Below are 15,903 nucleotides of genomic sequence, written 5' to 3'. Positions count from 1 at the left end.
CAACCATTGTAACAATAAGCCAATTCATTTGTAGATCAACTTTTCCAGTGCACAGATTTTACTGTATTGTACCCCTGCTCCAAAATCTTCTGTCTCTCATTGTCTATAGGCTAAATTATATTTAAAGCCTTTTGAAGTTTGGCTCATATCTATCTTTCCAAACATTATATATTACCTTCTTTCATATGCTTTCTGTTCCAACCAAAGTAACCTAAGACTTGTTCTCTGAAGTCATCAGTTCATCCTCTGCCCCATGGAACTCACATACCTGGAATCTCTCCCATATTACATTTACTTCTTAGAATCCTCAGTTTCCTTTGAGCCTCAGGAGTCATCTACACAAAGCCTCTCTTTCTCTTATCCATTCTTTTTCTTTATTCTCTCTCTTAAGTTATATTGTATATAAATATCTGTGTATATATTTCTTACCTTATTCTCTTGATTGACTGAGCACTATATGATACCTATTGTAGACAGTTAATAAATGTTAAATGAAATTGAAATGCAGACATAGAATATTCGGTCCATTTAACCTTGTTTTAAATGGTTTTGTATGCTGAGTTTTCCTGCTAATTCACCGGACACATGGCATTCTTTACAACTTTAGAATAGGGAAAAAATTTTCGCTTACCAATTTATATTACCATTTCACACAAAACAGAACAACACATGTTGGATTCAAGTGCTCTTGCCATTCTGATGTATTGTATTTTAATGGATCTGTGGTAGAGAAGTTTCATAGTGTACTGTAGCTTGCTGCTGTTAAAGGAAGACAAAGATGAAAATATCTCATCTGTATCTTTCCTGTATGTCTTACGCTTACTAGGAAAGGGAAAACTAAAGAGGGTAAAGTTTGTTATTGTATTTTGCTGAATTAGGAGAATTTGAAGTAAATTACCTTCCCAATTTGTACTGAATCTTAACTCTGGCTTTGACTTCCATTGGCACATTTTTTTTTTAGTGGTAATTTTGGTATAAGCTACTTTTGGCCTTGTTGGTCTTCCACATCATTTCTTGTTCTCTTTCCTTTTTTCTCTCTGTACTTTACTGATCTCTAGACCGTCTGTGCCCTCACACACCACCTAAAATTTCCTTCCCTGTGACATTCCAAAGTACCCTACTAACTGGGAGGTGTGTCCTCATTCTACAATGCTCTCTTTCTACTATCATCAGTCAGAATTTCCATTTCTTATGGCTCTCTGGTTGGCACAGACAGATGGAACAGTAGATAGAGCTCAGGGAAAACCTGAGTTTAAATCTGATCTTAGACACTCACTAGCTGAGGTTATTTCACTTAACCTCAGACTGCTTCAGTTTCCTCATTTGTAAAATGGGATAATAGTACCTACCTTCCAGGATTGTTGTGATGGTCAAATAAGATAAAAATTGTGATGTTCTAAGCATGCTATCTAATGCATAGTAAGTTTATATAAATGTTGACGATTATTATTTTTACAATTCTAATTTTTATTACAGTTCTGATTATCTAATCAAAGAAATTTCTAGTGAAGCTTACCTCCTACAGTGAATATTTGTCCTTTTCCCACCTTTTTCCAACTTTAAGTGAATTACTGATGGACAGCATACCTCTGGAGATGCTTATGAAATGGGAGGGTTTTTGTTCTAAAGCATCTTATCTACTCCTTTGGGTGGTCTAGTTTGCTAGTATAAAATATTGTTATTAGTATTACAACAGCATACTTCTTCCCTATCTTTGGAGTTTACAGTGTTCACTCACACAGAGTCTTCATTAGAAAAAAATAGCTTGAGTTTGTAAAGTTTAGAAGAAAAAACTGAATATTTGAAATTCAGGGATACCAAGAGAAAGATTAGAGCTTCAGGTCTTATGGAGGGGAGACCTCATATACACTTTGGAAGTAATATTTCTAGTTTTAACTACCCAAGAAGATTGAAATTTTGGGGATGGTTGTGCAATTTATGTTTATCTCTGTTTCCAGGGAATATGGAGCCATTGATGATGTAGATATTGATCTACATATTGATGTTAGCTTTCTTGATGTAAGTATCTGTAATAGATTTGAGAAACTTTAAAGTACCTTATTTGTCACTTTTTTTGGAGCTTTGGTTTTAGGTGGTTTACACTGTTCACTTACATTCCTTCCTCATATATTATGTTTTATTTTAAGATTTTTAAAATATATACTTTACTCCATTACATAGATTATGTGGCATTTGCTTTATCTTTCCTTGTTAAGGTGACTGGTTAGAGTAATGAAAATCTATACTTTTTTGCTGTGGTATCTTTGAATAGGTTTTGGAATTTATAGGAGTAGTGGCCATTTCTGTATACCTTAGGTTTTTGCTGTTTTATTATGTAAATGAAAAAGCAAAGATGAAGCGTAGTTTGTTTTTTCCTTGACAACATAATAGGCTTTAATGTTATTTGTGGGGTGTTGTGATTTTTATACCTCTTAGTGTATAGAATACAGTTGTGTTTGAAAGGGAAAAACACAATATTCAAAGACTCAATCAGAAAGTTGCTAATTTTTTTTTTTCTGTATCTTGTTTTAGGAAGAGATTGCTGTGGCTTGGGATGTGATTCGAACAGAGCCTATAATAGTCCGACTGCATTGTTCACTTACACAGTATTTAAATGGCCCAGGTTGGTCTTCATTCTTTGTCTATTTCCTTTTCTGAAGTGTAAATAAATAGTTTATGGGACAAGGGAATCCTCCTCTGATTCAGTCCCCAAGTGCTGGGTAACCACCTCAGTAAAGTTGTTGATAAATGTTATAATGCCTAAAGGCAGAAACGTAATGTACCCTAGGGTCATTGGAGTCAGATGTTGGTTTACTTGATGGTCTGGATTTTGAGAAGCCTCAGTTAAGGGTGGAAAGGCTTCCTGTAAAAGGTGGGATTGTAGAGTAAGGTATTCCAAAATACTGGAAAGGTTGGAGGGGCCCTTAAGTGAAGGACAGATTTAATATTTGATCCTAGAAGTGATAGAGCACCCCTGGAATTTATCAGATAGGAAGTAGTGACTTGCTCAATAATTACCTGGTCATAATCTGATATATATATATATATTTTAATAAATGGAGGAGTTCTAAATCCTGCTATCCTATGGCATGTTTTCTCCCAGAAATCTTCCTTGGTTCTTTATTGCCTTTAGGATGAAATCTATAAGCCTAGAAATCACAGGCCTTCCAAACTACCTTTTGCCCCCCTTACTCTTCAGTCACTGAAAATGTTTATCCATATGCTTAAGTAAAAATCGCTGTTTCCTACAAGCATTGTTAGTAAATGAATGCTTTGACTATATTAGCATTTTTAGATTAATGGGCATTTGAAGAATATTTAAATTAACTCTTATTCATCTCTTCATTAAAAAAAAATCCCTGTTAGTCTTTGGGTAATGTGGAAATTATTTTTATTTGGCATATACTGCTATATGTTTGTGCTACATACTCTTCATAAATTCATAAATCGTAGGTATTAGATTGATACAGTTAACTATCATTTTGCAAATGGTGATAAAGAATTAGTCTGATTTTCTTTGAAATAACTGAACAAAGCAAAATTAGGTTAAATGAGAGATTGCTACATATTTTATAAAATTAAAAACCCATGGGAAAAGTTTCTCAAGAATACTATAAAGATGTATACCAACTCAACGGATTATCTTCATCTAACATTAGGACCTGAGATTTCTTTGAGACATAGTTGCCATCTGTGATGTAACTCTTCATAGTCTTGTTTGGGCATCAGTACAACTTGACTGCAATGGGACTTTGGGGAAATTACTTTTTGTCTCAGTTTCATGATCCGGAAAAAGAGGTATTGGATTAGATAGTCTTTCTGGCCTATTCTAATGTTAAAATTGTATGATTCTTCCATGAGTTTTTCTGACTTCTTGAGCTCATCTATAATTGTAATCTGTGTCCTTCTTAGGGTAATGTATCCTATAGATTTATGGGTGTCACTTAGGAAACTTTTCTTCGTACTTTTTGTTGTTGTTGTTTCTTAAAGGTTAAGGATTGGGATTGGGTCCTTCCTCATCCCTTAAACAAGGCACAATAGCATATATGTATTGCATATTCTATAAATATTTATTGATTTGATATGGTTAGTTCTTTCAGTATAAAGTCATATTTTGTTTTATTCACCCAGAAAATTCAGCTTTCAGGTTGTCCCTATTCCTGGCGTCAACATATTATCTGATGAACAGTTCCATCTCTACCTTGCTATGCTTTGAAACATTCTCAGTCATATTCACTCTGTCTTTTTTCTTCTAGAATAGGAGGTCTTATTGTGGGGCCATGAATCTAGGATTTTGGTTTTTTATTTTTTATATTTTCATTAACTATTCAATATAATTATAATTTCTATATTTTCTGTTTTATGCATTTAAAAAACATGTTATGAATAGGGTTCTATAGCCCTCAGTAATCAGTCAGATGGGTTCATACATAAAAGTTTAAGAACCTCTGCTCTTAGTAAAGACTTTTGACAAAATTCCACTCCAGTTTTTATTAAGAAACCTAGAAATCAATTAATTTTAATTTCTTACCTTCACATAGTAAGTAATGTGTATCTAAATTCAAGAACAGACGTTATCCATAACAGATTAAAAAATGTTCTAAATCATTAAGAGTAAAGCAGGGATATCCATTATCATCACTACCCTTTAAACATAGAGTAATAAAACATTGAGAAGAAATTGAGGAAATAAACATCTGCAGAGGAAATAAAATGAACATTTTGCAAATCTTATGATGTACTTGGAAAAACCTCAATTAGTCAACTGAAGTTAATTGAATAATTAATAGGAGAAACATTAATTGCTTTTAGGTAGATCAAACCAGTATAATAAACATGACATTTAATTAATTTACTTACACAGTTCTCTCTAAATTAAATTTCTGAAGAAATATTTTATAGAGCTAAAAACTTAATGAAATTCATATGGATGAAGAACAGTTCAGGAATCTCAAGGGTAAAAATGAAATAAGTGAGAAGGGAGGGTGGCTATTATGACCAGATCTCAAACTCTAATGCAGAGCAGTGAACATCAATTTAATTTGGTGAGAGAGTGAATTCAATATACTGTAAACATATATAAATAGAGTAGCATAATGTTTATAAACCTAAATATTTCAGCTACTGGAGGTAGGACTAACTTTTCAGGAAAATCTTTTGGGAAAACTGGTCAGCCTTCTGGGGGAAAAATGGGTAAAGGCCTATCCTTTACACCATAAACCAAGAGAAATTCTAAATGGTTACCTGATCTAGATCTAGAAGATGATACCATAACAAAATTAGAAGTTTAGAGGAAAATTTATCTTCTGGATCTATAGATTAGAGAAGATTCTGTGACTAAAGAAGCAATGGAGAGGATCACTTAAAATGGACCATTTGATTATTAAAAAGTTTTGCTGCTGTAAATCTCATGCAATAAAAATTAGATTGGGGAAAATATCATTGACTTTCTCAGAGAAAGGTCTCTTTTCTTTGGTATATAAAAAAAAATTCAAATTTATATGACTCTGAGACATCAAAGAAAGTAATCCAAGCTGTCAACAACCACATGAAAAAAATACTCTAAATCATTAATAATTAGATCAGTGCAAATTAAAGCAACATTGAGGTTTTAGCTTTCAGACTGGTTAAGAGGAGAGGAAAATGACAAGTGTTAGGCTGTGGGGAAAACTGGGACAATAGTGTATTATTGTTAGAGATGTCTCTTGGTTCAGTCATTCCAGAAAACATTTTGAACTATATCCCCAAATTTACTATAATGTACATATCTTTTGACCTAGCTATATCACTAGTGAGGTTATACCTTCAAAGAAATCAAAACAAGAGGAGTTCTTATATATATAGAAATATTTTAGTAATTCTCTTTGTACAAAGAAGCTAAAAATTTAAAACAACAGATGTGTGCTTCTATTGAGTAGAGGCTAAATTAGTTGTAGTATATGAATGTAATAGAATATTATTGTGCTATAGAAAATGATGAAATGATAAAAGTTTTCAAGGAAACTGAGAAACCTTTTATGAATCAAAGCAGAGTGAATTGAGTAGAATTACAGCAATTTTACAATGATAAAATTGTAGACATCTTTAAAAAATTTTAAAACTCTGATTAATGTAATGATAAACTACTGGTCTAAAAGAATGTGAATGAAAGACATTATTCGCCTTACATTTAAAATGCAGAAAGAAAGAAGACATTTTGACACATGACCAATATAGAATTGTGTTTTTTCCCCTGGAGTATGCAACTATATATGTCATGTGCTTTATTTTTCTATTTGTGTTTGCTCAATGGTAGGGCAGGATGGATAGTTTAGATAAGCAGATGATTTTTTAAAAAGGAGAAGAAATATCCCTTTTTCCGAATTTAAATGTCCTGTGTTTTCTTATTGTCCTGACAGCCACTTCCAAGTCCTGTTCTATTCCTGAGGAATCTAAGGGGGTTATTTGTGTACTTTATGTTTCTATCCTTGTATATGTACTCCTCCAAGTCTTGAATGTGTCATACATTTTTTTTTAGGGTAGAATGAAGTCTGTCCTGACCCTCAGTACTCATGGCACACTGTTTGCCTATACATCAGTTGAGGATCCAGTCACTCACTGTTGGGAAGAGCTGGACACAAACTAATTCTAAGCTGTATTTTGGATATTTACCTTGATTAACTCCCAAGTCAGGAAAAGAATCAGAGTGAAAATAATATTTTGACATATCTGCCCCCAAGATCCAGACCCAGTCTATGTGATCCTTTCCATTCCCCTCTCTTCCCTACTCCCCCAATAAAAAAGAAAAAGAAAAAAGTCATTTGACATTCCTTTTGGGAATGTCTCTTGGCTTGAGCTGTTGGCACCACAGCAGAGCAAATGACATGCCAGTACAATTATTAAGTAGCGACTGTGTTCAGAGTGAGTGTCCTGCTAGACTACGTTGTCCCTGTTCTCATGGAGTATAAAATGGTAGTGGCTGAAGAGCATGTGGGTCTGAAGGGGATAAACCTCAGAACTCCATCTTAATCCTGGATCTGTCTTCTCTTTTATCTTCTTATTTCATTCTTGTATGATTTCCATTTGGATCAGATTCTCAAATGCCCACCTTTTAACTTGGACCTGGGTTTGTCCTTGGGGCCTATCTGCTCTAGGCCAGTCTTAAGAAGTCCTTTCTGTGTTTTGTCCATTCTGAATAATTTCTGTATAATGAGTTCTGTGTCCTGATCAGATTGCAGGACACTAGAACATGGTCATTTAAAATGGAATAGAATAAAGTCTATGTTTTGCCTCTAAAATTTAGATCACAAAGATTTTGATTTTGGTCTTTTTCTTTTTCAGTGCCCACTGTGGATGTATTTCAGATTTCCACAAAAGAAAGATTTGGGTTGGGACATCAATTAAAAAAGTAAGTTTATAAGAGAAACAAAACTTTTATCCTAAAGGATTTTATTAATTCTCATTTTCTTTCTTGAAACCAGTGAGTGTTTCTTGAATATAGGAGATTCTGTCATAAGGTCATCACTGTATAAGAACCTTAAGAACATATGTGTACAAACATACTCACTAACACTCTTATACTTGTCAACATATCACTTCACATTTATGGAACAATATGGCCCTTCAATAAATGTTTGTGCATGTGTACATATGCACACATACATGCATATGTACATAATAAATACACCTTTCCTCCCATCTCTAAGAATCTCCTTTTCAAGGGCTTGATTAGAACAGCTTTATTTCAGTTCCCCTTTCCTTTGAATATCTTGGGTTGCAAACTGATACCTAGTTTTACATAACCTCACTCACGAGTACTTTGTGCCTCAGTCAAAAATAATCTTACTGGTTTCATTGCAGTTCACTGAATTTTTTTTTTGAGATCCTGTCGTACTTATTCCACATTCTCTGCTTGTTTGATAAAATACGAGTGTTTTATGAATCTCTGATTTGATTGATTTAATCATGATGTGTTCTCAACTGATAAAGGTATACAAGCATAGGATAATTGATGCATTAATTCAATGGGCTTATTACTCTTATGCTTTTATCAGTGTTGGGAATTCCTGATATGAAAGCTCCTTTAAACAATGCACAAAAATTGCCCCAAACTTATCTGTAATATGTAATCTTAACAAGTTGTCTAAGACTGATATGTCAGACATCTTCCTTGAATCAGTTTAAAATGTAATTGGAAAATGTCAAAATAAATAAAAACACCATATAAGAGAAATCAGGTTAATTTGTGGTTTTCTAAGTCATTGTGCAGTCTTCAGGGATCTGTTTCACTTAGTTTGATACCATACACTTATGGCATGCAGTAAGAGAGCATGAACCCAGTTTTCACTGATTCTGAGGCTTACTCCTTGGGCCACATTACTTGTCAATTCATATTTAATGTATCATTCTCAGTGTTGTAAATAACTCCTTTATTAATGGGAAATTCAACAGCTGGAATCTTTAGACATCTGCAAAACAGACACCTTGGAAGAGAGGAGGCAAAACCTTCTGAATTTAAGAAATTGCTATTAAAGTCATTCTTATCCTTTTGTACTAGAGATTTTAATGAGAGTCTGTGAACCCTTGTACCCTCACATCTAACAAGGTTTATTTCAAACACCAGCGCATTTAGGAGTGGTAAGAGAGGTAGGTAGATCAAGGTACTTTTGACAGCTTGATAGCAAAGAAATAAATTAAAAATTCTATGTAAAAAAGCTATAGAAAAATAATTGTGTAGTAACCACTGGCTATTTAGTTTAAATACCGTTAACCCTATAAATCTTCAGATACAAAGGACATTGTTTTACATCTGACATAGTACAAGATTAGACATAAATAATAGTGACTTTGAGTCATCATTGAAGTCACAGAAGTTTCCCCTATATATATTGTTTACAAAAGCCAAAAAAAAATGTGAATTTGGAACTCAAGATCTGTAAAAATGAGTGTTGAAAACTATCATTTCATGTAATTGGAAAAAGACAAAATATATTAAATGAAAAAAAGATGCAGGAAAGTTAAATAGTAAGGGACAGGATTTGAACTCAGGTTGTTCTAACTCCAAGTCCAGTGTTCCATGCATTAAAATATGCCATATTAAAAATAAATTGCTGTTTAAGATGTTTAAAAAAATGTGTCCTGTTTTGCAACGATTCTCATCTAAATGGTCGAACTATTTTTTTTTTCCATAGAGGAAATTGAAAATGAAATCCATCATTGACTTTTTGCTGTTCACACATAGACTATTTTGCTGATGCCAGAAAAGATTGGGTAGCATTCTCTTTGAATTATTTATGGCAGAAATATTATTATATATTTACTGCTTCACATTCCCATATTGTTCCAAAGGGTTCTGAGATCTTATAGTGAAATGGAAAGAAGAATCACTGAATCCAGATGTCCTAAGTGCTGAGATCTTTGCCACTAATTACTGGGACCCTGGACAGTTCCCCTCACCACTTTGTGGTGAAGTTTCCTTACTTGCAGAATGAATGTTAGACATCTTTTCAAGTCCTTCCAGTTCTTAAGTTATATGATTTTTTTCTCTTCACTTAATCTTCATAATATTAAAGAGGAGGAAATAGCAGTGCATAAAAGGTTAGTTGAATTTTCATGTATCATACAGGACATCAATGATTAGAGCAGCATGAAAACTCAGGAATCCATTCTTTTTTTGCAACTGTGTGATTGTTATATCCTCTTTATAAGCCTACCATTTTAGAATGTGGAGTCTATAGAAGATTATCTAATAATTTTATGCTTTGTCTTTGGCATTGATCCTCTGTATAGGTGGAGTAAGGAGCCACATAGTGTGATTCAAAAGTTGCTGAAATGTTCTTCCTTTCAACATGTCTACCTCAGTTACCTGCCAGGATGCCTGAATCTTTTTTCCATTAGTCACAGTTTTGGGTTAAAAAGGCTTTGCAGCCCTCTATTAAAATGTAAATGTTACCTAGGAGTGGGGAACATATTAAGTTGTTATCACTCCTTTACACTTCAGTTTATATTCATTTGTCAGTTAACAGGTTTTGTAACTTAGCCCTCAAAGAAAAGGGGGGGAGCCCAAGACAAGCAAGGTGATTAGGAAAATGATGTTTAAAAAAGTCACGGAAATGAGAGGAGTCCATTAAGACTCCATATGGAGACAAGGAGCTTTTCATTCTTGAGGTGAGAAAAGATATAAATTCTGGCTGGTGGGTAGAAGGAAAATAAAGGAAAATTCTGCCTGCTTCAGAATTGCTTAAGGCCAGCTCTTCACATGATATTATTTTCATATCAAATATTCTAAAATAATTTTCATGAAGACTATAACAGAATTTGGCATTTACTCTCATCTCATTATTGAAATGGATTTGATTCATTTCTTAGGCAATAAAACAAAGAAATTAGTGACACACTAAATCATATTCTCTAGTTTTTTTTTAGAACTAATTAAATTTATTAAAAATATTATGTCTTTCTAGTTGTACAATTACTGTTGATCCTCAAGGCTGTACTGAAAGGTCGTTATACAGTTGATTCATTAGATACTTCCTATCTTTAGTCTTTTTTTCTTTTTTCTTTCTCTCCCTCCCTTCTTCTCTATCTTCTTTCCTTCTTCCCTCTCTTCCTTCTTTCCTTCCTTCCCTCCCTTCCTCCCTCCTTCCCTCTGTCCCTCCCTCCCTACTTCCTTCCTTCCTTTCTTCCTTCCTTCCTTCCTTCCTTCCTTCCTTCCTTCCTTCCTTCCATCCATCCTCCTTAGCTGTTAACAGCCATATCTACCAAGAGCTTTTGCCACACAACTGACTTCAAAAATTCACTGTGTGGTTCATAAGTAATAATGCTCTGAGGGTTGTATTGCCCTTCAACCAATGCATTTCTTTTCTATCCAAATAAAATCTTACCTTAAATTATCTTGGAACTGTGATGACAGAGCTTCTTTCAATTGGCAGAATCATGCAGACATATGTTACACAACAGTGGAAACAGAGCAAAGAAAAATCCAACTGCACACACAGTAAGAAGCTCTCGGAGAAGAAAGTGAAATCCCCTCTTCACATATTTTCTACCTTGCGCAGGTAACAACCCACCCTATCATTGTCTTGTTAAATTACGAAGATTATAATAATACCATTTTCCTCTTTGTAATGGCAGTCTTTTTAAGTTGTTCACTTCTGTTTTAATATCTGTCACTAACTTTATGCAGTGAATCTCCTCTTTCCCTTTCAAGTCTATCCCACTGACTCCCATAACCTCCAACTTTTAAAAATATCTTTTTCAGAGCTGATTTGTAGTGGATACAATTTATTACCACTTCTCAAAATGTGTGCATGCAACATGCAAGTAGCATCTGAATGGTTTTTATGTCAGTCGTAGCCAGTAAAAATTCTTTTTTTCCCCTGAAGGTCGCCAAGTTATCCTCCCCCAGGTTGTGGTAAAAACAAATCCAAACTGAAACCAGAACAAGATGGCATCTCCAAGACTCACAAGCTGCTGCGGAGGACTTGTTCCAGCACAGTCAAGACTGAGGATGTGTGTGGGACCAAGTCCCACAGGACCTTTGGCCGCTCCCTGTCCAGCGACCCCCGAGCTGAGCAGGCCGTGACTATTAAATCGCACAAGCTGCTGAGCCGTCCTTGTGCTGCAGCTGTCAAACAGGAGGAGTGCATCACTCTAAAGCCACATAAATTATTGACTCGATCCTGTTCTGGGGACCCTCGATGTGAGCACACCAGTACTTTGAAGCCCCACAAACTGCTAAGCAGGTCTTACTCCAGTAACCTGAGAATGGAAGAGCTAGATGGGCTGAAGAACCACAAATTGCTCAGCAAGGCTCACCCCAGTGCCCCCAAGTCATCCAAAACAGAGCTTTTCAAGGAACCTGTTGCAGAGGCCAGGAGACTCTCCCTTACCTCAGGGCTTATTGGTATCTTAACACCATCTTCATCTTCATCGCCCCAGACAGCTGTGCGTAAATCTTTTTCATTTTAGACCATTAAATAAAATGCTAGCTCCGGGGTTTGTGAAAAGTATTGTGGCACACTGACTAAAGCACTAGTCCCAGAGTCAGCAAAACTTAGGTTCATTATCCCACCTCTGACACTGAGTGGTAAACTTGGATTAAGTTATGTAAATTCTTACTGCCCCATGGTAACTTTTAAAAATAATAAGTTACGGAAAAAATACATCTTGGCATTGGTAGAGTAAGTTGATCACCTAGAGCTTCCTACACTGATAAACTCATTGTTCTGAGGTCTCTCTTCTACCACCCTGCTCCTCCCCCAGCTCAACAGGTAAAGCATGTCTAGCAATTACAGGCAATAGAGTTGGGGTTGGGGTAGGGGTGCCTACAGCACTGGTAGATATTTTGGATTTAGTTTCCAGCAGAAAAGGGCAGCTATTCATTTGTTTTATAAACAATGCATCTGTCATAGAAATGTGTGAGAAGGAACTGCATTAATACTCATAGTGGTAATGTGTCTTGGTAAAAGAAATCTTTCCCTTCTTAAAATGCAAATTATTTTAATGTTATAACTTAGATATTTATTTAACCTTTAATTCTCTCTTATGACTTTTGATTTATGGTTAAATTTTAGAGCCAGGTCACTTCTTGGCAAACTTAATATTAAGTGAAAGGCTGTGTATAGGGAGGCAATACTTAAATTTTCATTTGTAAAGCTATGCTCCAGGTCCAGGTTACGAAATAATTACCTGATGATGAGGCTACTTTGGACTTAAGGTAACGCTTTAAGAGTTAAGTAACTTAAACCCTTCTGGATGAAATTTAAGACATACCAGTTTCAGATTAAATTTGTTTTTTCTAAAACGGATAATCAGAGAAAAATTTTAGTATTTGTGGTTCATAAAGAGTTAGCCAGTAGTATTTATAAAGAGCCAGCTAGATAGCGTAGTCAATATAGTGTCAGGCTTGAAGTCTGGGTGATTCATTTTTTGAGTTCAATTCTTGCCTCAGATACTTAGTAGCTCTGTGACCCTAGGCAAGTCACTTAACCCTTTCTGCCTCAGTTTCCTCATTTGAAAAATGAGCTGGAAAAGGAAATGGTAAACCACTCCAGTATCTTTGCCAAGAAAACTCCGAATGGGATCATGAAGAGTCAGTCAAGACTGAAACAATAAAAACCGTTTCTCTGTCACAGACAAAATGGTGTCCATTTGTAATGAAATGAGGATGTTTAATACTAGTTGTTATATCACTGATCTCTTTTAGCACTGACATTCTCAGATACTGTGAATCCCTTTTATAAGTAATATTGGAAACTAGAAACGCCAGAATATGTACCTAATAAGAAAGAGAGGATACTTGTTATTAGCTCTTTGTTTTTTAGTAATTTTATAAATGTAATTATACACACTTCCAACTTCAAAATCAAAATCAGTGTTTAATTGTTGTTTATTTATGAAAAATTCCTTCTTTCCATTTTACAGTTTATGCCAGTGTTCTTAAAAGATATATCTTATAACAATGTGTTTGGGCTGAAATGGGCAGTTATTTTGGAGATAGTCAACACTAATCCTTTTTCGTCTATAAGTAATATATTTTTAGACACACAGAAGGGAAGGGGGTGTGAAAGACAATATTCACTGAGCCGCAGTGCCTTTCTTTGGATCTACACAATCTGTTTTTTATATGCAGATTCGTAGATTTCTGTGAGAAACTTAGTGTGGAGCAAGATGTTTGTTTATGATCATGTAGCTAGAGGGAAAAGTTGAATTGGGATACCATAATAAGGGAGACAAATCATTGTGCTAGCCTTTCTCCTAGAAGGTATTTAGAAACTAAGTAAACTGAACTTTTTATTTGGTAAATGAGAACAATGATGGCAGAGAGCAAATGAAGAATTGGGAAACAGGAGAATGAATGAGGAAATATCAAAATCTTGCTTTTTGTGCTTTTTGGTTTAAAGCTCAAATTCAGGAAAATATAGAAAACTATCTTCAGGTTCATGGTTTTCAAGAAAATTGCAGTTTTTTATTGATGCTGTTTCTCTTTTCTCTTTATAGCCAAATTATAATGCAAAATCTGTTCCAGTACGAGACCGAGGTTTTCTTATTCAGGTATGATAGAATATTCCATGTATTACTGAAATAGTTGAGCTCCTTACTTGCCCTTTAATCATTTGTAAATAGAACTTATTATTTTTCCTTTCTATTATCTTTAGACAATTGAGTTTGCAGAGCAGCGGATACCTGTATTAAATGAATACTGTGTAGTATGTGATGAACCCCATGTATTTCAAAATGGCCCCATGTTAAGGGTAAGTTTTCACTTCCAGAAATTTTAGTCTTTATTGAATAAACAGGAAAACAGGTTTAAAACAGAATATGATTTCTTCTTCTATATGAATAGTATATATGCCCAGTTTTATGTTGTCTGTACTAAAGAAAATAGTAATGACCTAAAAAAATTACATGTCAATACCCAACAATCAGAGAGTAGATTAGATACTAATGAAAGCTTTTGTATTGGGTCTAACATATGGTAACTTCTCACAAATACTGAAACTTAGGAAATAAAGGAAGAGCTAAAGAGGTATGGGATGTATAGCCTGAAGATAAGGAGGAGGATGCTGATAAATTGCTGGCATTTTAGTAGATAAACAATGCTGGATATTTTCAGATGTGAAAGCCACATTTTGACTGGGATTTGGGGGAATAATTTTACTGTGTTCTTTTTCTAGCACATACCAATGTGTATGTGTGGTATTTTGATATTACATATACCTATGCTTGCTTATCCTTTTCATTAAATGAATATGTCAGTAAGTACTATTCAGCAGATCAGTAAGTCCATAAGCATTTACTTAGTGCCATTTACTGTACTAGACTCTGGGGATGCAAAAAATGGCAAAAAACAGCCTGTACTCTCAAGGGGCTCACAATCCAATGGGTTTGGGGGTCGTGGCGACCAAAAATGTGTATACACAGTTATGTGCATATAAATAGGAAATGATTTATTGAGTAAGACAGTAGAATTGAGTGATTTGGAAAAACCACTTTGGAGTATATGACTTTTGTTACCATTTAAAGGAAGCCAGGAAGAGATGAGGAGGAAAAAGAACATTCTATGCTTGAGCAATAGCCAGAGAAAATTCCTGGATCCAAAAAATGGATGTTTTGTCTGTCTGTCTCTTTTCCTGGAGATCAAAGTGTAGCTTGGTCTGGACAATGGTGTCCCAACCACTTTGTATTAATTTTTGGGACTGTTACTTAGATCATGCGTTATTTATTGTACTGTTTGGTAATAGAAGTTGGGCAAGGACCTAGTCTGATTTCCAAAGTTTTATAAAATTGACTTTAGATCTGGAATGAGTAATTTGTCTAGAGAAGTGACAAAAAAGTTCTATAACAAATGGAATTGAACTCCCTTAAAGAGGTGACCTTCTGGGATCAAAATATGTGAGATATAGGTGCTTTATCTGTTTGGCACCATTCAGTTGCTGCTTTTTAATTTTCACTCTAAGATGACAAGATTGATAAATTAGTTTGAGGCCTCTTTAAAAAAAACTGGTGGTATATTTTTTTGAGGTTTGTTACTTGACAAGCAAATGAAATTTCATCCCCTGGATGGAGATTAAAATCTCTGATGTGAAATAAATCTTTTGCTTTCTTCACAAACACTTCAGACAGTATCTGTATCTGAGGGCTCTGGTTTTTTGTTTTTTTTTTGTTTTTTAGTTTCTGTGCTCTCATCCTGTCTCTTCTATGAAGTTACTGCTAATTTTAAGCCTTTTAGGTTAACCAGGTGCCTGTGGTTCTGGGATGGAGGAAGGATATTGATTTAGTGTGGCTTTCACAACAAACAGGAATTTATTAACAGCAACTATTCATGCCTCATACTTGAAGAAGGGCATATCTCTCCACTCCCCACCTCCCCACCTCCCCAACAACCTCCTCCCTCCTCCCTCATATCAAGGCCAGTGCTCT

At 34.8% G+C, this 15,903-nt stretch overlaps 1 protein-coding gene across 2 annotated transcripts in view; it reads left to right on the top strand.

Moving 5' to 3' along the window:
* The window catches only part of PARP8 (poly(ADP-ribose) polymerase family member 8), a 226,385-nt gene that overhangs the window by 164,043 nt on the left and 46,439 nt on the right, over positions 1–15,903 (top strand). For both annotated transcript variants that reach the window (XM_072605665.1, XM_072605666.1), the window contains exons 9-15: positions 1,959–2,019; positions 2,533–2,623; positions 7,321–7,387; positions 10,911–11,036; positions 11,364–11,925; positions 13,981–14,034; positions 14,139–14,234. In XM_072605665.1, coding sequence (XP_072461766.1) covers positions 1,959–2,019; positions 2,533–2,623; positions 7,321–7,387; positions 10,911–11,036; positions 11,364–11,925; positions 13,981–14,034; positions 14,139–14,234 — 1,057 coding nt within the window. The remainder of the gene's footprint in view (positions 1–1,958; positions 2,020–2,532; positions 2,624–7,320; positions 7,388–10,910; positions 11,037–11,363; positions 11,926–13,980; positions 14,035–14,138; positions 14,235–15,903) is intronic.

This window comes from Notamacropus eugenii, chromosome 4 (assembly GCF_028372415.1).
Source record: "Notamacropus eugenii isolate mMacEug1 chromosome 4, mMacEug1.pri_v2, whole genome shotgun sequence".
Lineage (NCBI taxonomy): Eukaryota > Metazoa > Chordata > Mammalia > Diprotodontia > Macropodidae > Notamacropus > Notamacropus eugenii.
The sequence above is the reverse complement of the archived record's forward strand: the minus strand, read 5'-3'. Positions and strand labels throughout refer to the sequence as shown.